We start from the raw sequence: 25,363 nt of genomic DNA on the forward strand, positions 1-25,363 counted from the left end.
AATCCGAGAAGAACTGGATAATGGCATTCCCATTTTCTCAGCCTTTCTTTCTCGTAGTCTTCTATCTATGGTGATACTGAGTTGTATCAATGCATCCAGGGTTTTTGGCAGATCCGCTCGGGCGAGCTCGTCTTTAACGGCCTCTGATAGGCCAAGCCTAAATTGGGTTTTCAGAGATGCATCATTCCATTCTGAATCAAGGGTCCATCTCTTGAATTCTGCGACAAAGTCTTCTACAGGTCTCCTACCTTGTTTCAAGGATCTTAATTGAAGATCGGCAGTACTCTGCCTATTGGGATCATCATATAGGCTAGTGAGTTCTGCTAGGAACAAGGCATAGGAGTTGAGAAGCTGGTCGTTTTTCTCAAAAAGAGAGTCTGCCCAGGCCCGAGGATCGCCTGTTAGGTAAGAAATAATAGTACAAACCTTAATGTGATCAGTAAGGTAGGTACGGGGTTTTAGCAAGAAAAGTAACTCACATGCGTTTTTAAATTCGCAAAATTTTTTGCGATCGCCTGTAAATACCAAAGGAGGATTTATTTTGGGTTCAGGGGACTGAGCAGTGGTAAGTTGTGTCAGTCTAATTACCTGCTGCGACAGAGCCTGATTGTCTTCTTTTAATTCAGCAAGTGCGTGTATTAACGCAGTTACTTGCTGTTTTAATTGTGTCATCTGAGTGGTTATTTCTGCTGAATCCATTTGTGGTTCGTTCAATCTGTAACGCTCCTGCGTTTTACGTATGATGTGGATTTTCAGCTGCAGAAATATTCCACTTCAGTAGTCATGTAGAGAAACGCTGAGACACCAATCCCAACTCTCAATGACTCATCATGTGTGGATGATCTCAATTCAGCAAGTAAATACACACACTCAATAAGATGTTTTCTAGAGTGACTTATGTATATAGTAACACAGTGATGATAGGCTGAAGAGACAGGTTGGGTAGAGATGGTAGATGACAGACACTTGAAAGGAAATGTTCTTGAAAGTAAGATAGTAGCAGATGGGATGCAGATAGGTTTAGCAATCATGTATGGTAGCAGATGACAGAGTAGCAGGTGGACATACAAGAGAGATCAACCCAGTGCAAGAACAGGTGGTAGTAGGCTCAAGAGCTAGCAATCTTAGATAATGCAGATGTAGTAATAGTCCTTAGTATGCAGAGCTAGATAGTGTAAGCTTTAGTATAAAGGTTATAGAGGTTTCCCCTGTGGGGTACTTATCACTAATAGCAATGTAGCAGAGGAGAGGTTCGGCAAGAGCGGATGATCCGGTAGCGGGATACAGGGATCAGCGCAGCGTGGTTCCGACAGTGAGGTATGCTTTCAAGCATGAGAGCTTCAAGACAGGTTAGCATCAAGGCACAAAGCAGTTTGAACGAACACATGTGAGTGAGAGCCGGCGATCTAAATAGCCATCCAGTCCGGCGCTCAGTGATGACAGCATCAGTCTTAAAGGTGTATGCGCACCTTACCAAAAGAGAATGGTGGGGCGCATACACTTATGAAAGAGTAATTAGGGTACCCAAAGGTACCAGAACATTACACCTTGTTTACATAGGCAGACCGCCATTCTGTCTCTATGGGGAGAGATCCCGGGTGGCCGGCAGACATCCCGTCCGCCAGACCCGCTGATTGGCTCCCTCTCTAGCCAATTAGCGCGTGCACACGCCCCCACTGGCTATTACACGAAATGATGTACAGGTACGTTATTTCGCGTAATAGAGCCGACCTGCCACAGTAAAATTGCGCTGGCCTGGTCGACAAGTGGTTAATAGTGGTTTTATAATCAATTCTCATATTACTTGGTCACTTAGCACTAAAAAATTGAGTTTAGCACCCCCCTTAGTATATTATTGCATCTCTTAGTGAAGCATCTCATTTTTTTGAAGCAGCTTGGTGCAAACAAACTATTTAAAGTCATAAGAAACCTGGAGTTTGGCTTCAAAGTGTATGTAAAGGCAGAACCTAGGAATCAGGAGGTTAGAATCCTTTTTTTTTCTGTATCACTGCTCAGGAAAGTCATTCTTTTATTTTAATTTAGTAACCCAGTTACATAAGTAAAAAAGTAACTAATTACCAGAGAAAGTAACTATTGCATTACTTTAAAAAAAATAATGAAATATGACAAATGACTTGGATGCCCCCAATATTAAACATGTTAAATGAATGAAATGGACACTAAATAGAAGCAATTATTATTATAAAACATTGTACAGTAATCTACACTATTTTAATGTTGCTGTGCCAAGAGTGGAAACCCATGCAGGTCCAACTGATATATCTTGCTCTCCACTCACCTCCCATCACTTTAGATCCTTTAGGGGAGCTACTCCACACCCACAGAGGGGTACACAGGGTAAAAGGGCTTTAAACCCCCTCAACATTCCACTACACTCCCCTAAATCATGAGGACCTCAGCATTAAGATGGATATCCCAGAAGAGAAAAGTACTCCATTCCAACTCCCACATCTTGCTCTCTACTCTATAACCCCACATCCCTTTAAATCCTATAGGGGAGCTACTCCACACTCACATAGTAAAAGGGCAATAAACCCTATGTACATTCCACTACCCCCACTAAATCATGAGGACTTCAGCTTCAAGCTGGTTACCCAGTGATGGGTGATCTTGGTAGGTAGGTACTCACCGGTCTTGCCCACACCCCCAGCCCCCATCACTGCCATCGTCCTGGACGGTGAAGTAGTCGGCGGTCTCTGGGATGGGCACTAGAAGGAAGTTCCCTTGATATGGTCGGTACCAGCATTGGAGGAAAGATCCAGGAGGAGTCAGACTGAGCGATGCATCCAATGTGAGGGGAATCCGGCAAGCCAACCACGGCAAGCAGTGTATTATATTAATGTATACAAAGCCTGCTCGGATTGGCTGAGTGAGAGAGGCGGGCTTATACAACCTTTGCCAATCCGAGCAGGCTTTGTATACATTAATAGAATACCCTGCTTGCCGTGATTGGCTCAGCGCAGTACATAGAGTACAGCACAGGGACGTTATGTAAGTAGCCAAAGCTTCCACTTATCCAGCGGGTAATGCCGGGTAACGCCGTATTTTTATTGACAGTTATGGTAACGGCGTTACTACTGGGGAAAAAGTAATCCATTTGATTACTAGTTACTGTAAAATGTAACGCCAGTAGTAACGCCGTGTACTTCTAAAGCCGTTATTCCCATCACTTGTCACCAGAGTGAGGGTGAACCATCCAATGGGGACATATGTCCTGGTGACAGCTTTCTAAGATGAGACTTTCCCTCACTTAACCTCCCTGGCGGTATGATTATGTCAGGAATTATGTACCAAAAGCGGTACAATTTTTTGCATGGAAATTTGGCGTTATGTATTGTAGGCCTACAATTCTTAGTAATTACTTACTTAAACCTGACCAAAACAAGACTCTAATAGACATCCCAGATGTGATAAATTTGAAACACAAACGCATGAATTATAATCTAATCAATAATATAATTTTATTCAATAATGCAATGAAAAAGTAATGAAATTTGTCAAACAAAGAAATTCAATACACATCCTGAGTGTGAAACAGTTCGAAGCATGGAACTAGACAAAGTCCGACTTTGCAATCAGGACAATAGTACCTTGTTTCCTTTCAGACTTTTTTTCCATTGCCATCCTTCTTGGAACAGCAAACGACGCACATCCTGGTAGGCGCTAACTTTCTTGCGGTTGGCAGGACGAATTCTACAAAATGACGACCTGCCAGGCGTTCTGGATTGCAACAGCGCGTCGTCCGGGTCTGTTAGCAGATACTGATGGCGTCGGGTGGTTGACAAAAATCTGCTCAGCCACCTTCCAGATAAAGTCAGGATGAACAAGAGGTATGTTAGTGTTTGCTTTATAAAGGATATAGGTGTTCCAAAGGCATTGTTCAAGGAGATGCCTGAAAATCTTTTTCGAATACTTCTTCTGTTGTTTCCGCATCGCCAGGTAAAATGTCATAGCCTGATCGGCTCGGTCGACACCTCCCATTGTGTGATTATAGTCGATCACGACTTGTGGCTTCAGCACATCTGTTCCGTGTTTTGTGCAGACCATGGCAGTGGAGGTGCTGTGCACGGTGCTCATGAGACACACGTCCTTTTTGTCTCGCCACCGCATTGCCATCATTTTACCCTTTTGAAAGGCAACCATCTCTTTTTTTAGTTTTTTCCTGCTAAACATCGATGGCATGTCACGCCGGTTTGACCTAACGGTACCATACCCATCAGTTTTGTTTAGGAGCAAAACCTCATAAAGTTCCGGAGAGGTGTAAAAATTGTCCGTTGTCACGCAATATCCCTGGTTCAGCAGTGGGTCCAGCAGTGAAAGGACAGATGATGTGGCCATCCCATAGCCGCTGTACCTAGGATTGAACTTGGTACCTTTACCGGTGTAAATGACTGCATTCCAGATATATCCGGTGGATGATTCACAGTGCATATAAAATTTGATGCCAAACCGCGCTCTTTTGGATGCAATAAACTGTATCCAGCTCAGGCGTCCCTTGTAGGCCATCAGACTTTCGTCCACACTGACATCCCTTTCTGGCACGTAGGTCCACTGGAAGTTGGTGACAATCATTTGGCACACCTCCCAGATTTTTTTGAGTTTGGGCGCAGGATGCGTGGCCTCATCAAACTCTTCGTTGTTGGCGAAGTGTAAATTCTTCATGATGAGTGAAAAACGGTATTCGGACATCACGGTGCCAAAAAATTGAGTGGCCAGTATCTTATTGGTGGTCCAATACCATTTCTGGAGTGGTTTCCCCACCACCCCTGAAGGATGATGAGTCCCAGAAACTTCCAGATGTCCTCTTTAGTGACCGTTTCCAATTTTCTGGATCTGGAAAATCTGGCACGCAGTGTAGCGGATTGCTGCTCATGGTAGCGGTTGGTTTCTGTGACGATTTTTAGAATTACCTCCTCAGTAAGAAATAATTTCAGGTACGCCAGAGGGTTGTCTCTCTCCACATCAACCTTCATCCCAGGAGATCCAGTAAATCGAAATCTCGGGGGCGCTGCCTGGTCCGCATCGCTGTTTAGAGGGCACCAAGTGCGCACATCGCTTAGGTCAGGTGCGGGATCATCGGCGTGGTCACTTTCTGGATCAGTGTCAGAATCAGATGACAAATCTCCCGATGACTAACTGTCGCTCTGTTCTGCGAACACCTACGTGTCGCTGCCGCTGTCGCAGTCGCTCAGCTGATCCAAAAGCTTTTTTGATGCCATTTTCAAAGGGTTTTATTTGTCACAAATGACAATGGCAAGGGGCACTGAAAGGGCACTGTGTCTGATACTAAGGTGATACAGTGTAATCCTCTCAGATTACACAGTATCACCTCCTTTTTATGTGTTTGTGTTTGTGCAACATTTGAATTTCCCTCCCAGTTCTGCTCCCATGCACCATTGCTGCTGCAGGGAACGGAACCAGGAAGTCATCAGCGCGACGGACGGCGCGGCAGGGAACTCTGCGGCGATCACAGCAATGGGAGATCATCGCTGGATCGCCAGGAGAAGGTAAGGAACCTTCTCCCCGTGACTCGGGGATACCGATCCTAGCATGAAAAAACCACCCGAGTCACGCTCGGGGTTACCGCTAAGGGGGTTTAGGGAAAGCTTCTTGTTATTTCTCCAGGACAGGAAGTGAAGGGAAAACTCTCCAGTGGGACACAGATAACAAAAAAAGTTTACCTGACGATTTAACCCTTTCTTTCTCTATCCAAAAACAAACAAAAAAACTTTATGTCTATATATACACTTTGACAAGCTTCCATGTCTAGAGCAGAGAGTTAAGGAGGAAAGATTTGTCTGCATATATTGGGGTTGATTTACTAAAGGTAAATAGACTGTGCAATTTGCAAGTGCAGTGACACTCTGCAAGGGCATTTGCTCCAGAGCTTAGTAAATGAGGGGAAGCTCTTCTAACTTACATCATCCAATCATGTACAAGCAAAAATGCTGTTTCCTTGCATGTGCTTGGTTATTCTTTGGAAAGTAAAGTTCCACCTCATTTATTATACTCTGGAGCAAATGCCCTTGCAGAGTGCAAATGCACTTGCAAAGTGTACAGTCCATATATAACACATAGCTCCATGAGTGGAAGCTGTTGGTGCAATTTTATCAAGCTAGCACCCTGCTCGGGTCACAAATAGCTAAGGCCCCAAATAGGGTTGGATTATATACAGGTGTTTAATAAAGCTTTCCACTTGTAGAGACATAATTGGTATCCAATTGTGAACTTTTGGAGTGTGGTTTCCAGTCTCACACTCCGAGCTTTCTATGCATCTAATGCACCCCATTGTTCTAGAAGCACTCAGTACTCGCATAGGGATGTAAAGAAAAACATAACAATCCCATGGAGGCAGTCTCCCTAGTACTAATTGGCTCGAATGAAGAGTGGAAACTCCTGACCATAGCTATTTTAGTTGAAAACATGAAAATATCTGAAAATATTTTCACATGAAAAAACTTGTAATACCATTTATGTTGTAGGTACATAAATAATAATTATGTATTTTTACACTGAATGTGCGTCTTAAAAAGTAAAATTGTCAGTATTTATTATTTTGCCAAGAGAACGCTCTAAGAAGGTTGTTTTTTCCCTTTCTCCATATTTTTCTTCCAGCCATTAGGACAGATGGAGTAAATGTCATTGGCTACACAGCCTGGGCTCTTATGGATGGATTTGAGTGGCACAGAGGGTACATGATTCGACGTGGATTGTTCTATGTGGACTTTAGAAGTCACAACAAAAAGCTACAACCTAAATCCTCTGCCTGGTTTTATCAGCAGCTTATTAAGAACAATGGATTTCCTTCACAACCAGAATATCAGCCAATCCAAGGAACCTTTCCCTGCAATTTTGCATGGGGAATAACTGCATGCAGAATAAACGTAAGTCATTTCTTTTTACATCAAACCAATATAATCACACAATTATTAGAATTGCACAGATTTGTTATCAATTTATATTTGTCTTTTGTTTTGCTTACTTTAAAATATAACTAAATCAACACTTTTTATAGTTTTGGATAGAGTGGAGAGTGGACAGGAACACCTGTCAGGTTTTTATTGCTGTCAGTGCCTGTTTGGGAGATTCACCCCATTCTGTTTATCCTTTTTAACCACTTTCTGCCTGTGCTATAGCCAAAAGATGTCTTCCAGTGCGGGGAGGGCGTCAATAGACCTCCTTCTGTGATTGCGCTGCTCGTGCGCCCCCTGCAGCGCGCTAGCGGCACGCTCTGTGATCGTCGAATCCTTCGAGACCACGTGATCAGCTATCAGCCAATGACAGCTGGTCACGGAAGTAAACAGAATCCGGTTATCATCTTTTTTTCTCCTAACGATCAGCATGAGGAGAATAGCTGAAAGCCGGTAACCGGCTTCTGTTACAGGGGCATCGATCCCGATCAGTGCCCGCCAGTGCTTCTTATCAGTTCCAATTTGTGCCACCTATCAGTGCCCACCTATCAGTGCCCATCAGTACCACCTATTATTGCCCACCAGTGCTGCCAATCAGGGCCCACTAGTGCCACCTATCAGTGCCCATCAATGCAGCCAATTAGTGCCCATCAGTGCCTCATCATCAGTGTCACCAATCAGTGCTGCCTATCAGTGCCGCCTACCAGTGCCCATCAGTGCCGCCTATCAGTGTCAATCAGTGTCACCTATCAGTGCCCATCAGTGCCACCTATCAGTGCCCATCAGTGCTACCTATCAGTGCAGCCTCATCAGTGTCTCCTCATCAGTGCCCATCAGTGCCGTCTATCAGTGTCAACAGTGTCACCTCTCAGTGCCCATCAGTGCTACCTATGAGTGCAGCCTCATCAGTGTCTCCTCATCAGTGCCCACCAGTGCTACATCATCAGTGCCCATCAGTGCATCATCATCAGTGCCACCTATCAGTGCCCATCAGTGCCTATCAGTGCACATCAGTGAATAAATAAAATTACCTGTTTGCAAAATTTTATAACAAACCATGAAAAAAAAAATTTTTTTCTTTAAATTTTTTGGTCGTTTTTTGTTACTTTAGAAAAAAATAAAAAACCTTAGTCGTGATTAAATAAGACCATCAGAAAAGTCTATTTGTGTGAAAAAATAGTAAAACATTTTATTTGGGTACAGTGCTGTATGACCGTGCAATTGTCATTCAAAGCGTAGCAGTGCTTAAAGCTAAAAATCGGCCTGGGAAGGAAGGGGGTAGGGGTGCCCAGTAAAAGTTATCAAAAGTAAAAAAATAAATAAAAGAATTTTGGTCTGTCACCAGAACAGTAATAGAGAGGAAATCTTCCAATGGGGACACTAGTTCTGGTGACCCTGGTGACAACCAGATATTCCCTCACTTCTCTCATTCTGATTTTAGCTATGTGACAGGAAGTGAAGGGAAATCTCCCAGATTGGAACCGGATGACAAATAGCCTGACAGGGGTCATAATTCTCCCTTACTTTGTCCGAAATTAAAAAAAGTTTTGCTTTTATTTTTACTTTCATTAGTTTGTGTATGATTCTTCAGAAAATGGGGTTGGAGGTCACCTGGCATCTTGCTGCCTTGTCAAATGCTTTACCTGTTAGTACTATTTTCAATTTGATCAAAGTGCTTACCCAGTTCAAAAAATGCCACTTTTTGTTCTGAAATGCTATTTATTTGGCTACATATGTTATATTTTGTGTTATGGAAGACGACTAAACCATGAAAATGTTATAAATACATGTAAGCTGATCTATGATTGTTTATGTCCCAACCAGCAACTGCCCTGCCATTAAAAGGGCCTTTAACAATAAAAAAAAACAAAACTATTTTCCAATACCAGGTAATGTATTAAAATGTTTTCATAGTAGGAAAGAAAAACTATAGTAATAGTAAAGTATTAATAGTTGAATTAGATTATCAAGAAAAAAGATGTTAAAAATAGTGGTATAGTGGGTTTACTTCTTCAGAAATGTTACTGATTAGGAACATTTAATCTCTGTGCCGTCAGGTTTGCTAACTGTACAGAGATACAGATTCTTGCTTCTGTATACTAAGTCAATTCAATGATTTGAGAGGATTTTAAGGTACATGCACACAGTACTAGAATGAACAAAGGTCAATCCTGTTCTTAAAAGTAATGTATAGGGTTTTAGACCTAATTTCTTTATTTAATATAGCTAGAATCCAAAATTAAACTCTTTATGGTTAATATAAAATATTTCCTATAAATAATTTCTTCTTTTGAGACAGCAGGGGGAGCTTTAGGCTCCTTTTGCACATTTTCCAGGGTCCCTCTTTGTTGTAAAGCTTGATGTTTAAAGGATTCAATAGCTCAAGCTGAATTTTAAATGAACAAATAACAGACTCCTTAGCAGTGACTGATCCTCTACCCAACAGTTCAGTCCAAAGCTTTATTGACAGAAAACCAACCAACTACTGCTGTGCTGTCTCTTTAGTTAATCCATTGTGTTCTAGGAAAGTTTTGTCAGCCATTTCCCTATGGACCAGGGCAGTTTTTTCATTTCTGCTATGGGTCTGTTTATTTGGCTAAGACTTCGCCATTACTTAAGATAACAAAGTAATACATATATCATTTCAAGACAAATAAGGCTTTCATTTAAAAGAATTTATTTCTTTAAGCAATCCATAGACGAAAAATTGTAACAAAATTAAGAAAAAAATAATGTTCAACTTTGATCAGTGTTAACCTTCCTAACGGTATTCCCGAGCGTGACTCTGGGTTAGATTTTAGAGCCAAAAGCGGTAACCCCGAGCCACACTCGGGGTACCGCTAGGAAGATCGCTGGATCCTGGTAGAGGTTAACCGCCAGGGAGGTTTAAAAAAATTGTCTTAGGGCTCTTTCAGACGGCCGCTCCGCTGTTCTTCTCCGCTGCGGGACTTTTTTTTTTTTCACGGAGCGGATGACACTTGTGTCATCCACTCCGTGTGTCCGCACATCATCCCATCCTTTGCGGATGATATGCGGACATAATGTAAGTCTATGGGCATTGCGGATGTCAGTGGATGACACCGCTGACATCCGATTTTCCTTCCTTTCCGTTTTTTACACGGATGAAAAAATAGGGTTCTGTTCCGTTCCAAAAAACGGAACAGAACTGAAAGGAAGAAAATCGGATGTCAGCGGATGGAATTCCGCTGACATCCGCAATGCCATTGACTTACATTATGTCCGCAAATCATCCGCAAAAAAATAGGATGATTTGCGGACAAGCGGAGCGGCCGTGTGAAAGAGCCCTTATGGTAAGTAAAAAGTAAACATTTTATTCTATAATTTGTTCTATGTAAAATGGCACTCAAATATGATCCTGCTATAAGGCTCGGTTCACACTATTGCGATGCGGGAAGGCTGCGAATTCGCAGCCTGTTCCCGCATCGCACACGCACCCCCGGCAGTTCACACTGCCATATGCGATCCGCTGGGGGTGTCAATGTAATCTTAACGACACCCCCAGTTTGATCGCATATCGCAGTGCGATCGTGCAGTTCGCACAGGATCGGATCGCACAAGTGTGAACCGCTGTGCGATGCGATCCTGATGCGGCAGCAAAAATGCCTCCTGTGCGTCTTTGCTGCGGGTGCGGTGCGAATTTAGCCATACAAACTGTATGGCTAAACTCGCACCGCACAGCCGATCGCATGTCATGTCGGAGCAGTGCGCTCCGACATGACATGCGAACCCGGCACACGCAGTAGTGTGAACCGGGTCTAAAGCATTGCAAAGTTATTTACAAATAAAATATTGTTTTTTTTTTTTAATATGTGCTGTTTTCATGCAATACTAAAAAAAAGTAACAAACAAAGCAAAACAATAAAAACTAGGGATGCACCGATACCTGTGTTTCACTGGCAAGTATGAATACCGATACTTGTACTCAAGTACTCACAAATACCGATAACTTTGCGATATGCATTGAAACCATACAAAATGAATGGGCTCAAATCGCTCTGCAAAGAATCACATGTGATTTGAACATGTAGTGATTTGGAATACAGTACGATAACTGTTCAGGTTGCATACGTTTTCCTGCACTGCTCCAGTGTGAACCCAGGCTGAAGTCACTATGACAAGCATGGGTTCACACAGGAGCACTGCGGAATACCGTATGTGATTTGGACAGGAATCGCACCGCATTCCTGTTTAAATCACATGCGATTCTTTGCAATGTGATTTGAGCCCATTCGTTTTGTATGGGTTCATTCGCACCGCAAAGGTATCGGTTTTAGGTATTGGAGCATTTGCATGAGCACAAGTACTCGTGCAAATGCTCAGTATCAGCACGGATACTGATACTGGTATCAGTAATGATATAACCCTAATAAAAACACAAAAGCCGTTTCTTTTATAAAAAAAAAAAAAAAAAAAATGAAAATTTAATAATGTTTAATAATAATAGAAATCTACAAATAAACCAAAAATCATTAGAAAGAGAAAAGCTTTGGGGAAAAGGAGAGGACGGAGTTAATTAGGGCTCATTAGGGTAAGCTTAACCGCTTGCCGACTGCTCACAGTATATTTACTGCGGCAGTCAGCCCCTCACAGGCAGAGTGACGTAGGTCTACGTCGCTCGCCTGTGAGGCTCTGGGGAGCGAGCGTGCGCCCGCGGAGGCGCGCTCCCGCTCCCGCGCGGTCACGGACCCCCCGCGCGTGTGACCAGCGGACCCGATGTCCGCCGGTCACTCGGCGATCGTCGGGGGAGAGGGAGAATGTCAGGCAGCTTGTGTAAACAAGCCACCTGTCATTCTCCTCGCTGTAAAGACACTGATCACACGGATCTACTATGTAGATCCGTTGATCAGTGTCCTTACAGCTCAAGCCACAGCCAATCACAGTAGAAAGCACGCCCCTAGGGATACACACAGCTCCTCCCTCCCAAATAAAGTTAACCCCTTCACTACCAGTGTATTTTTACAGTAACAGTGCATATGTATAGCACTGATTACTGTAGAAATGTCACTGGTAACCCCAAAAGTGTCAAAAATGTCAGTCAAGGGTCCGATCTGTCCGCCGCAATGTCGCAGTACCGCAAAAAAAATTGCAGATCGCCGTCATTACACGTTAAAAAAAAAAACAACAAAAATGACAAAAATCTTTCCCTTTGTTAATAAACGCGATAACTTTTGCGCAAACCAATCAAAATACGCTTTTTGCGATTTTTTTTTACCAAACATAGGTAGCATAAAACAAATTGGCCGAAAATGTTAAAAAATTTTGATTTTTACATTTTTTTTTTGGGGAATTTCATATAAAAAAATGTGAAAAATATTGTTATTTTTGCAAAATGTACGCTCTTTTTTTGTTTATAGCGCAAAAAGTAAAAATCGCACGGGTGATCAAATACCACCAAAAGAAAGCTCTGTTTGTGGGAAAAAAAGGACGTCAAATTCGTTTAGGTACAGCGTGGCACGACCGCGCAATTGTCCGTTAAAGTCACGCAGTGCCGAATCGCAAAATACCCCCTGGTCGTTTAGCAGGAAAATCCTCCGGGGCTTAAGTGGTTAAAGTATAAACTTTTGTTTTAGTTTTGGATAGAGTAGAGACAGATTAGAACACCTGTAAGTTTTTATTGCTGTCTGTGCCCCCATTAAGAAGATTCACTCTCTTTATTTGTCCTGTTTACCATTATCATTGACAGTGAAAGTAAAAAAACCCCCACATTTTCAGTTGTCCCCAGAAAAGTAATAGAGGGGAAATCCACCAATGGGGACACACGTTCTGGTGACCTGGGGGTCCCCAAGGAATTACCCTAATTTTCAGGGATTTCCTCTCACTCCCTGTTTGGTCATGGGACAGGAAGTGAAGGGAAATCTCTGCAATGGGACACAGATGGCGAAAAAAAAAATTCTGACAGGGGTTATTATAACCCTACCTTGCTCTATCCAAAATGAAAAAAATTTTTTGCCTATACTCTACTTTAAAGGTTAGTAGGGGGTTTAACTGACATCATACGCAGTTCTATCGTGTTCATTCGCTGTTCAGTGAATTTTGTGCTTATTCTTACTACCCATGAGTACAGCCTAGTGTACCAGAAAAATGAATGATGAATTTTGACAATGCTTTCCAACCTTTGCAGTCATTTGCAAGCAATGCGGACACTCCCCTTCCCACACTAGCAATGAGGCATCATACAGTGAAAGATATCTTGCATGTTTCAGTGTATATAAACCCCTAAAGCAACTTTAGGCAGGATTTTGTAATGAGGATTTACTGAATTTTACCAATGCTTTTTATTTCTCTCCATTGCTAGATTGACACGATGCCATCTCAGTTTAATGACCCAAGTGTCTACATATGGGACATGTATAGGACAAAGGGTCTCACAAAAGTGGACGGCCTCAAACTTCCTAAAAGAAAAATCCATTGTGCTGACTATGCATCTATTAGGCTTCAGATATCCATGCTACGCTCAACGCACATCTCCCACTTCTATTTTGCCTTGGAATGGACCTCAGTCGTTTCTAAAGAGAATGTTTCTCAAGTTAACCACACCGTTCTACACTACTACCGTTGTTTCCTCAGTGAACTTGTCCGGGTCAATATTACACCAGTAGTTGCTTTATGGCAGTCTATGGCTGAACACCAAGGAATTCCTTTTGCGTTATATAAAATGGGAGGGTGGGAGAATTTAACCACTGTCCAAGCCTTCCTGGAGTATGCCAGACTCTGCTTTAAAGAACTTGGAAAATATGTAAGCATGTGGATAACCATGCATGAGCCCCCCGTGAGAAATCTCACCTCAAGGGCTGGGCACAACCTCCTGAAGGCCCATGCATTGGTGTGGCATTTATATGACAGAGAATTCAGAAAATCACAGAAAGGGATCATCTCAATTGCTCTTCACGCAGACTGGGTGGAACCAGCTTCTCCATTTTCTAAGAATGACAATAACACCAGCGAGAGGGTTTTAGAGTTTGAGATTGGTCGACTAGCAGAGCCAATATTTCTCAGTGGGGATTACCCCAAAGTCATGCGTGAATGGTACAGCCAAAAAAACAACCATAATGTCTTTGATTTTCACTTACCCACTTTTACAAAAGAAGAGAAACATATGATCAGAGGGACATTTGACTTCTTTGCTTTGACTCATTATACAACAGAGCTTGTGCATTGGGAGGTGGAGGACCTAGCGAGATATGACCATGCTCTGGAAGTGCAATTTATTATGGATAGAACCTTCCTGCAGTCAGCACACAATATTGCTGTGGTTCCATGGGGATTGAGGAAAACCTTAAACTGGGTAAAATCCAAATATGGAGATGTTCCAATATATATCCTAGCAAATGGGATTGACGATGGTCACTTAGAAGATAAACTACGGGTCTACTACATGCAGCACTATATTAATGAGGCCTTAAAAGGTAAAACCAAAAACTGAATGTAAAAAGTTGTAGAATGTAAAATTTGCATTCACACAGTTGCAGGAAATGGCAACTACCTGGCTGTCATGCTGACCTTCCTGCCTTTAAATTTTGAGTTAAAAGCGAAGGAGATCACACCTAGCAGGACTTTAAAGGCCTACAACACAGTAACAATCTGTAGTAATATATGAATTAACAAGAAAATATTTAAAACCCTCAAGTATAACTTTTATTAACCTTCTTAGCGGTATTCCCGAGCGTGGCTCGGGGTTAAATTTCAGAGCCAAAAGCGGTAACTCCAAGCCACACTCGGGGTACCGCCAGAAGCATCGCTGGATCCTGTAAGCTGGGTTACTTACCTTGTCACCGGGATCCAGCGATGTGCCCCAGCGGTGCCTCGCGGCGGATCTTCCTCCCGATCGTCTCTGTGCCCCAGCTTCCGTCTCCTTGCGAAGTGACATTCGCAGGAGGGGGTGAACCGGCGGCAAATTCAAATGTAAAAACACACCAAACACACTGATACTATTCAAAATAAAATAAATTCACATTACATTGCCCCCCTTTCCTGCAGTTTTACTGTACGTTTTATGTATATATATAGTACAGACCAAAAGTTTGGACACACCTTCTCATTCAAAGAGTTTTCTTTATTTTCATGACTATGAAAATTGTAGAGTCACACTTCAAGAGGTAGTCACCCGAAATGGTCTTCCAACAGTCTTGAAGGAGTTCCCAGAGAGGATTAGCACTTGTTGGCCCTTTTGCCTTCACTCTGCGGTCCAGCTCACCCCAAACCATCTCGATTGGGTTCAGTTCCGGTGACTGTGGAGGCCAGGTCATCTGGCGCAGCACTCCATCACTCTCCTTCTTGGTCAAATAGCCCTTACACAGCCTGGAGGTGTGTTTGGGGTCATTGTCCTGTTGAAAAATAAATGATGGTCCAACTAAACGCAAACCGGATGGAATAGCATGCCGCTGCAAGATGCTGTAGTAGCCATGCTGGTTCAGTATGCCTTCAATTTTGAATAAATCCCCAACAGTGTCACCAGCAAAGCACCCCCACACCATCACACCTCCTCCTCCATGCTTCACAGTGGGAACCAGGCATGTAGAGTCCATCCGTTCACCTTTTCTGCATCACACAAAGACACGTTGGTTGGAACCAAAGATCTCAAATTTGGACTCATCAGACCAAAGCACAGATTTCCACTGGTCTAATGTCCATTCCTTGTGTTCTTTAGCCCAAACAAGTCTCTTCTGCTTGTTGCCTTTCTTTAGCAGTGGTTTCCTAGCAGATATTCTACCATGAAGGCCAGATTCACACAGTCTCCTCTTAACAGTTGTTCTAGAGATGTGTCTGCTGCTAGAACTCCGTGTGCCATTGACCTGGTCTTTAATCTGAGCTGCTGTTAACCTGCCATTTCTGAGGCTGGTGACTCAGATGAACTTATCCTCCGCAGCAGAGGTGACTCTTGGTCTTCCTTTCCTGGGGTGGTCCACATGTGAGCCAGTTTCTTTGTAGCGCTTGATGGTTTTTGTGACTGCACTTGGGGACACTTTCCAAGTTTTCCCAATTTTTCGGACTGACTGACCTTCATTTCTTAAAGTAATGATGGCCACTCGTTTTCCTGTACTTAGCTGCTTTTTTCTTGCCATAATACAAATTCTAACAGTCTATTCAGTAGGACTATCAGCTGTGTATCCAACTGACTTCTGCACAACACAACTGATGGTCCCAACCCCATTTATAAGGCAAGAAATCACACTTATTAAACCTGACAGGGCACACCTGTGAAGTGAAAACCATTTCAGGTGACTACCTCTTGAAGATAGTCATGAAAATAAAGAAAACTCTTTGAATGAGAAGGTGTGTCCAAACTTTTGGTCTGGTCTGTATTTATATATGTATATATATATATCTATATATATATATATATATAGATATATATATACGTATATATTTCAACCTCACTAACTATGTAACTATCTCACTAAAACTAGAGGAAAGGCAGTTTAACCTTAAAATGCATAAGGGGTTCTTCACTGTAAGAGCGGTAAGGGTGTGGAATTCTCTTCCACAAGCAGTCGTTTCAGCAGGGAGCATTGATAGTTTCAAAAAACTATTAGATGGGCACCTTAGAGACCACAACATACAGGGATATACAATGTACGGTTAAAGGCAAACACACACACACATCATAGGTTGAACTGGATGGACTGATGTCTTTTTTCAACCTCACTAACTATGTAACTATATATATATATATATATATATATATATATATATATATATATATATATATATATACGTAATTCTTGTGAATGAGCACCCCAAACCAATATTGCTGTGGTTCCATGGGGATTGAGGAAAACCTTAAACTGAGTAAAATCCAAATATGGAGATGTTCCAATATATATCCTAGCAAATGGGATTGACGATGGTCACTTAGAAGATAAACTACGGGTCTACTACATGCAGCACTATATTAATGAGGCCTTAAAAGGTAAAACCAAAAACTGAATGTAAAAAGTTGTAGAATGTAAAATTTGCATTCACACAGTTGCAGGAAATGGCAACTACCTGGCTGTCATGCTGACCTTCCTGCCTTTAAATTTTGAGTTAAAAGCGAAGGAGATCACACCTAGCAGGACTTTAAAGGCCTACAACACAGTAACAATCTGTAGTAATATATGAATTAACAAGAAAATATTTAAAACCCTCAAGTATAACTTTTATTAACCTTCTTAGCGGTATTCCCGAGCGTGGCTCGGGTTAAATTTCAGAGCCAAAAGCGGTAACTCCGAGCCACACTCGGGGTACCGCCAGAAGCATCGCTGGATCCTGTAAGCTGGGTTACTTACCTTGTCACCGGGATCCAGCGATGTGCCCCAGCGGTGCCTCGCGGCGGATCTTCCTCCCGATCGTCTCTGTGCCCCAGCTTCCGTCTCCTTGCGAAGTGACGTTCGCAGGAGGGGGTGAACCGGCGGCAAATTCAAATGTAAAAACACACCAAACACACTGATACTATTCAAAATAAAATAAATTCACATTACATTGCCCCCCTTTCCTGCAGTTTTACTGTACGTTTTATGTATATATATATATATATATATATATATATATATATATATATAGTACAGACCAAAAGTTTGGACACACCTTCTCATTCAAAGAGTTTTCTTTATTTTCATGACTATGAAAATTGTAGAGTCACACTTCAAGAGGTAGTCACCCGAAATGGTCTTCCAACAGTCTTGAAGGAGTTCCCAGAGAGGATTAGCACTTGTTGGCCCTTTTGCCTTCACTCTGCGGTCCAGCTCACCCCAAACCATCTCGATTGGGTTCAGTTCCGGTGACTGTGGAGGCCAGGTCATCTGGCGCAGCACTCCATCACTCTCCTTCTTGGTCAAATAGCCCTTACACAGCCTGGAGGTGTGTTTGGGGTCATTGTCCTGTTGAAAAATAAATGATGGTCCAACTAAACGCAAACCGGATGGAATAGCATGCCGCTGCAAGATGCTGTAGTAGCCATGCTGGTTCAGTATGCCTTCAATTTTGAATAAATCCCCAACAGTGTCACCAGCAAAGCACCCCCACACCATCACACCTCCTCCTCCATGCTTCACAGTGGGAACCAGGCATGTAGAGTCCATCCGTTCACCTTTTCTGCATCACACAAAGACACGTTGGTTGGAACCAAAGATCTCAAATTTGGACTCATCAGACCAAAGCACAGATTTCCACTGGTCTAATGTCCATTCCTTGTGTTCTTTAGCCCAAACAAGTCTCTTCTGCTTGTTGCCTTTCTTTAGCAGTGGTTTCCTAGCAGATATTCTACCATGAAGGCCAGATTCACACAGTCTCCTCTTAACAGTTGTTCTAGAGATGTGTCTGCTGCTAGAACTCCGTGTGCCATTGACCTGGTCTTTAATCTGAGCTGCTGTTAACCTGCCATTTCTGAGGCTGGTGACTCAGATGAACTTATCCTCCGCAGCAGAGGTGACTCTTGGTCTTCCTTTCCTGGGGTGGTCCACATGTGAGCCAGTTTCTTTGTAGCGCTTGATGGTTTTTGTGACTGCACTTGGGGACACTTTCCAAGTTTTCCCAATTTTTCGGACTGACTGACCTTCATTTCTTAAAGTAATGATGGCCACTCGTTTTCCTGTACTTAGCTGCTTTTTTCTTGCCATAATACAAATTCTAACAGTCTATTCAGTAGGACTATCAGCTGTGTATCCAACTGACTTCTGCACAACACAACTGATGGTCCCAACCCCATTTATAAGGCAAGAAATCACACTTATTAAACCTGACAGGGCACACCTGTGAAGTGAAAACCATTTCAGGTGACTACCTCTTGAAGATAGTCATGAAAATAAAGAAAACTCTTTGAATGAGAAGGTGTGTCCAAACTTTTGGTCTGGTCTGTATTTATATATGTATATATATATATATCTATATATATATATATATATAGATATATATATAGGTATATATTTCAACCTCACTAACTATGTAACTATCTCACTAAAACTAGAGGAAAGGCAGTTTAACCTTAAAATGCATAAGGGGTTCTTCACTGTAAGAGCGGTAAGGGTGTGGAATTCTCTTCCACAAGCAGTCGTTTCAGCAGGGAGCATTGATAGTTTCAAAAAACTATTAGATGGGCACCTTAGAGACCACAACATACAGGGATATACAATGTACGGTTAAAGGCAAACACACACACACATCATAGGTTGAACTGGATGGACTGATGTCTTTTTTCAACCTCACTAACTATGTAACTATATATATATATATATATATATATATATATATATATATATATATATATATATATATATATATATATACGTAATTCTTGTGAATGAGCACCCCAAACCAACTGTATACATTTATTTTATAGATAGATAGATAGATAGATAGATAGATAGATAGATAGATAGATAGATAGATAGATAGATAGATAGATAGATAGATAGATAGATAGATAGATAATAAATGTATACAGTTGGTTTGGGCTCCTCATTCACAAGAATTACATGCAAAATAATGGTACCGCTTTCAGCACCTAAAATCCAAAAGAATCATACCGCCAGGGAGGTTAACAAAGATTGTTAAAAACAGGTTATGGCTGGTGCAGAATAATGCCAACAGGATACGAATCATGTAAATGTATACAGTTCTACATATTCCAAAAAAAACACGATGAAGACACAGTGGCAAAGCATGAACGAAAACACCCAACACGTTTTACAAGTTCATTCTTTCCTCAGGTGTGTGTACATTAGTAGAACAAACTACTTTTCTGTTGTCAGTAATTAGAGCTTTTATACATCAGACAAGATTAAAAGACAATCAGCGATATCCATCCCACTGCCAGGGAAGCAAAAAGTGTCACAGTGATATGTCATATCACATAAGAAGTCCAACAGGACCTCCTAAGTTGCACACCAAAGGAGGGGAACATAAGTGTCAACGATATGGCCTAATAGGTAAATCACTAGTTGAACGCAGTGGGGGGGTCCGCACAGCCTCTCCCATGGACCGGAGGGATGGGAGAGGCCATACGATCCCCCCCCCCCCTCCCACTGGTTGCAACTAGTGATTTACCGACTCAACCATATTGTTGACACTTACGTTCCCATCCTTTGGTGTGCAACCTAGCAGGTCCTGTTGGACTTCCTATGGGGTATGACATATCACTGTGCCACTTTTTGCTTCCCTGGCAGTGGGATGGATATCACTGACTGTCTTTTAATATTTGCTGATGCAGAAAAGCTCTATTTGCTGACAATATAAGTGGTCTGTTCTACCAATGTACACTCCCCTGATGAAAGAATGAACTTCTAAAATGCGTTGGGTGTTTTCGGTAAATCTTTTGCCACAGTGTCTTCATCATGGTATTTTTGGAATATGTAGAACTGTATACATTTACATGATCTGCATTATGTTGGCATTATTTTGCACCAGCCATAACCTGTTTTTAACAATCTTTGTTAATAAAATTTATACTTGAGATTTTTAAATATTTTCTTGTTTATTCATATTCTACTACGGATTGTCACTGTATTGTAGTCATTTAAAGTCCCGCTTTAGTCTCTTTTTAATGCTTATTTGGGATGTTGATCTAATTGCCCTGTCGACTATATACCCTCATTTACAATATATTTAAATGGTGAATAAGCGGCTCAGAGCAATAATGCAGGTAAAAATGAGTAACTCACAATGCATTGAAACTAAAGTGTCAGCACAACAGTCACACAACTAGAATTTTGAGAAGAAGGTCATCAGTGGCAGCCCCTGTAGTTCTTTCATGTGAAACTCTTTGGGTAGTTCTAAAATTCTGAATTGGTTAGAAGCAGTAGAAGCTATTTCTATTTAAAAAACAGTGTGATCCAAACTGCTCAAGACTGCTTCTTGTTGTACATTTTATCAAGTGTTGGACAGTATCATTATGTTCTTACTAAAACATAAGTTATCTCCTTATTGCTACTCATCAGATTTAGACTTTCAGGGAAGGAGTAATGCAGACTGGTGGGTGAGCAGAAGTAAATCCAGGTCTTGGTAAGAACACATTGGTACTGAAGACCCTCTGTCATTAGCCTTTTTATGCATACCGCAGATTTATGGGGTAGATTTACTAAAACTGGTGCACACAGAATCTGGTGCAGCTTAGCAAATTAATCAATCATTTTCTAACTTTAGCTTGCTCAATTAAGCTTTGACAATAAAACCTAGGCGCTAACTGGTTGCTATGCACATCTGCACTAGAATCTGTGTTCACCAGTTTTATTAAATGTCCCCCCATGGTCACACTCTGCAATCTCAGTGCGTCCCATGCGATGAGGTCTGCGATCTCAGTGCGTCCCATGCGATGAGGTCTGCGATCTCAGTGCGTCCCATGGCCTTGATACTGTTTCAAAAGATCATAGACACCATTGTCTGGACCGCACCGTAAAACTTTCCATGTGTGACATACCCCTGAGCTATACTATATTTACTGATAAAACAAAATGTTTACCCCTTATTTCTGGATAGTGGGAAAAGACAAAGGTCTACATTTATAAAGAATAATGCATGCTGCTATCTGCTTTACATTGGACACAACTTTTATTTTGCTTTGTGCTCTGCCTTTTACTACTCCATAGTGGTTAATATTTGTAATTTTTTAAGAAGGATACATATTTCCGAAGCAAAAAAAAGAAAAAAAAAAGGGGAGTGTGAGCACAAGGGGGCATGGCCAAAAAAGTGGGTGTTGCCAATAAAGTGAGAGTGGCTTCATGGCATATGGTTTGTATTTTGCACCCGTCCCCTAGGTTGCTATGTTTAACATAAAAAGCCTCAGGGTACACCAAAGAGAAAGTGGGAATAAAAAGAGGAACGTTTTTCCCCTTTGTCTTTTTTTTGCTTATTTAAATGTTTTTATATACTGCTTTTTTCCCTTTTTTCCCCCCCCCTCTTTTTTCTATTTTGTTTTTATTTATTTATTTTTACTATTTATTATAGGCTCCGTTCACATCTAGGCGTTTTGGGGCGTTTTTGGGGGAGTTTTTCTGCTCTAGGATCAGCTCTCAAAACGCCCAACAAGACAAATCCTATTCATTTCAATGGCCCCTGTTCACATCTGAGCGTTTTGACGCTGTGAGCAAAACGCCCAACGCTCAAAAAAGTACATGAGCTTCTTTTTGGGCAGATTACAGGCCTTTTCCATTGGTTTCTATTCAATCTAAAAACGCCTGCACAAAAAACGCCTGTAAAAATGCCTGTAAATCGCGGTAAGGCTCCATTCACACCTGGACGTTTTCAGCTCCAAAAACGCTCAAAAGAAAAGCTTCCAAAACGCCCAACAAGTAAAACCCCATTAATTTAAATGGCCCCTGTTCACATCTGAGCGTTTTGCAAAACGCCTGTAGCTGAAAAAAGTACATGAGCTTCTTTTTGGGCTGATTACCAGCGTTTTTAATAGATGTCAATGAAAAACGCCTGAAAAAATCGCGGTAAAAATCGCGGTAAAATCGCGGTAAAAAACGCTACACTCAAGTGTGAATGCAGCCTAAAAATCGCGGTAAATCACGGTAAAAATCGCGGTAAAATCGCGGTAAAAACGCGCGAAACCGCTACGCTCAGGTGTGAATGTAGCCTTATGGTTGAAGGTGAAGGGATGCAAAGGTCTATGCACGAATATAAAATTTAATGAAAAACTGGCTCAAATTTATTTTTTATTTATTTTTTGCTTATGAAGCCAAATGAGAATTTTGTGATGTTAGATTTTCATATGTGACTAGGCGTATCATAAAAAAATAAATGAAGCTTGGGAAAAAAAAGGACGAACTTCATTAGTGTCAGTTAGAGTAATATTAGTACTAGTGTTAGTGTCAGTGAGATAAAATAAACCCCATTATTGGTGTCAGTGTGAGTAAAATAATTTACATAATTGAGGTCAGTAGCAGGAAAATGAGGGGGGTCTGGGAATTTTAGATTAGATGTAAATAGCAGCAAATAGAGAAAGTACAACACATCATACAGCGTGAGGCTGAAAAGGAATATTCAAGTCAACCTTCATATGTCTGATACATACAAGGACAAATTCATGACTCAACGCAAGCACTTTTATGCATGCATTTTTTAGCTTTGAGATGCGTTGTGTTCAGGGCCGGTGCAAGGATTTTTGTCTATGCAGGCAAAGGTGCATTTTGGTGCCCCATCCCCCATCCCCACTATCTACAGCCTTGCTGGTACCTCCTTCATATTGTACCCGTAATGTGATGGAGCGGAGCGTGAATGACATTACACAGCATTAAAAATTTGAGCTGTGCTGAACTGCCACTAAACAGCAGTGTGTAATAAGGGGGCAGAGTTATACATTCCCTGTTTCTCCTCACTGGCTATGGGAAAGCTGGCAGGTGAGGCAAACTAAAACTTCCAAGCTTAGCCCAATAGGAGAGAGGGCGCAACTTTAGGTAATGCATACCTCCCAACACAGAATGCAGGGGACAGAAATGTTACGCACAGAATGCAGGGGACAGGGGTGCAATGCCCAGAATGCAGGGGACAGGGGTGTAATGCACAGAAAGCAGGGACAGGATTGTAATGCCCAGAATGCAGGGGGCAGAGTGTAATGCCCAGAATGCAGGGGACAGGGGTGTAATGCACAGAAAGCAGGGACAGGATTGTAATGCCCAGAATGCAGGGGGCAGAGTGTAATGCACAGAATGCAAGGGGCAGGGGTGTAATGTACAGAATGCAGGGGGCAGGTGTGTGTAATGCACATAATGCAGGGAGCAGGAGTGTGTAATGCACAGAATGTAGGGAACAGGAGTGTAATGAACAGAATGCAGGGAACAGGAGTGTAATGCACAGAATGCAGGGGACAGGGGTGTAATGCACAGAAAGCAGGGACAGGATTGTAATGCCCAGAATGCAAGGGGCAGAGTGCAATGCACAGAATGCAGGTGGCAGAGTGTAATGCACAGAATGCAGGGGGCAGGAGTGTAATGTACAGAATGCAGGGGGCAGGTGTGTGTAATGCACATAATGCAGGGAGCAGGAGTGTGTAATGCACAGAATGTAGGGAACAGGAGTGTAATGAACAGAATGCAGGGAACAGGAGTGTAATGCACAGAATGCAGGGGACAGGAGTGTGTAATGCACAAAATGCAGGGAACAGGAGTTTAATGCACAGAAAGCAGGGAACAGGAGTGCAATGCACAGAAAGCAGGGAACAATAGTGTAATGCACAGAAAGCAGGGAACAGGAGTGTAATGCACAGAATGCAGGGGACAGGAGTGTAATGCACAGAATGCAGGGGACAGGAGTGTGTAATGTACAGAATGCAGGGGACAGGAGTGTGTAATGCACAAAATGCAGGTAACAGGAGTGTAATGCACAGAATGCAAGGGGTAGGAGTGTTATGCAAAGAATGCAGGGGACAGGAGTGTAATGCATGGAATTCATGGGACAGTGTAGTGGTAAGGAGAGTAAAAAATCCCCCCCCCCCAAAAAAAAAACTTCACCTTCAGCAAAAATCCCAGCACTAATTTGTACACTCCCCCCTCCCCCAGCCTTCCCAAATCCCTAGTCCCAGGCCAATCCCCCTTCTTCTAATTTCCCCATCTTAGCACTCATCACCACACCCTTCCCAGCACCAATCCTCTTCCCCTTCCAGCACAAAGCCTCCTTCCCCTCTATACCCCTCTCAGAACAAACCCTCTTCCATCCCCAAATGCTCTCTCCTAGCACAACCCCCCCCCCCTCCCATTCCAGTACGAATTCTCTCCCACCAAAGCCCCATTCCAAGCACAACAAATCCCCTCAAATTTCTTTACCCAGCAAAACAATCCCCTAATATGTCTTTTAGCATAGATCTTCCTCCCAATGTAAACCTTTTCTCCATTTCTAGCACAAATTCGCTCCCCTTTATCCCCTTCGCCAGCACAAATTTTTTTCCACCCCCTAAATACCCCCTCCCAACACAAATCTACCTCCCAGCACAAATACACCAACCCCAATTCCCCTCCAAGCACAAATCCGCTTTCCCTCCCAATTTCCCACGTCAGTTTAACTCCGTTGCTTAGTTCCATCATAAATCCTACCCAAAACCTCATCCCAGTACAAAACCTCCCCCCAAACACAACCACCCCCCCCTTTCTAATGCAAATTAATCAACAATACTTCCCAAATGTCTTGCTTTTTGTGGGACCTTCCAGAGATGAGGACAAAATCTTGCAAATCCAGGGCTATTTCACACCAGCATGCAGTGTGGTAAACCTGCCCTCCTTGTGTGTTTCCTGCACTGCATTTATAATGCACTGCAGTTGCAATTAACAGTGGGTGTCAGTGGTGACTTAATGACACCCCAAACTTAGGTTAAAAATGTAATCTGTTTGCCTGCATCAGATTGTATGGTACAGTAGTACCATGTGATGCGCATCCTGTGCGTTTTATAACTCTTGGTGCTGTCTGACACAGATTCAGCCCATTCAAACGAATGGGCTGAA

General features: G+C 42.3%; 1 protein-coding gene across 1 annotated transcript in view; it reads left to right on the top strand.

Annotated features, from left to right (window-relative positions):
* Window positions 1-25,363, top strand: part of KL (klotho) — a 98,564-nt gene that overhangs the window by 68,341 nt on the left and 4,860 nt on the right. The window contains exons 3-4 of the mRNA XM_082244552.1: window positions 6,637-6,905; window positions 13,249-14,359. Coding sequence (XP_082100678.1) covers window positions 6,637-6,905; window positions 13,249-14,359 — 1,380 coding nt within the window. The remainder of the gene's footprint in view (window positions 1-6,636; window positions 6,906-13,248; window positions 14,360-25,363) is intronic.

This window comes from Pelophylax lessonae (assembly GCF_965119305.1).
Source record: "Pelophylax lessonae genome assembly, chromosome: 2".
NCBI lineage: Eukaryota > Metazoa > Chordata > Amphibia > Anura > Ranidae > Pelophylax > Pelophylax lessonae.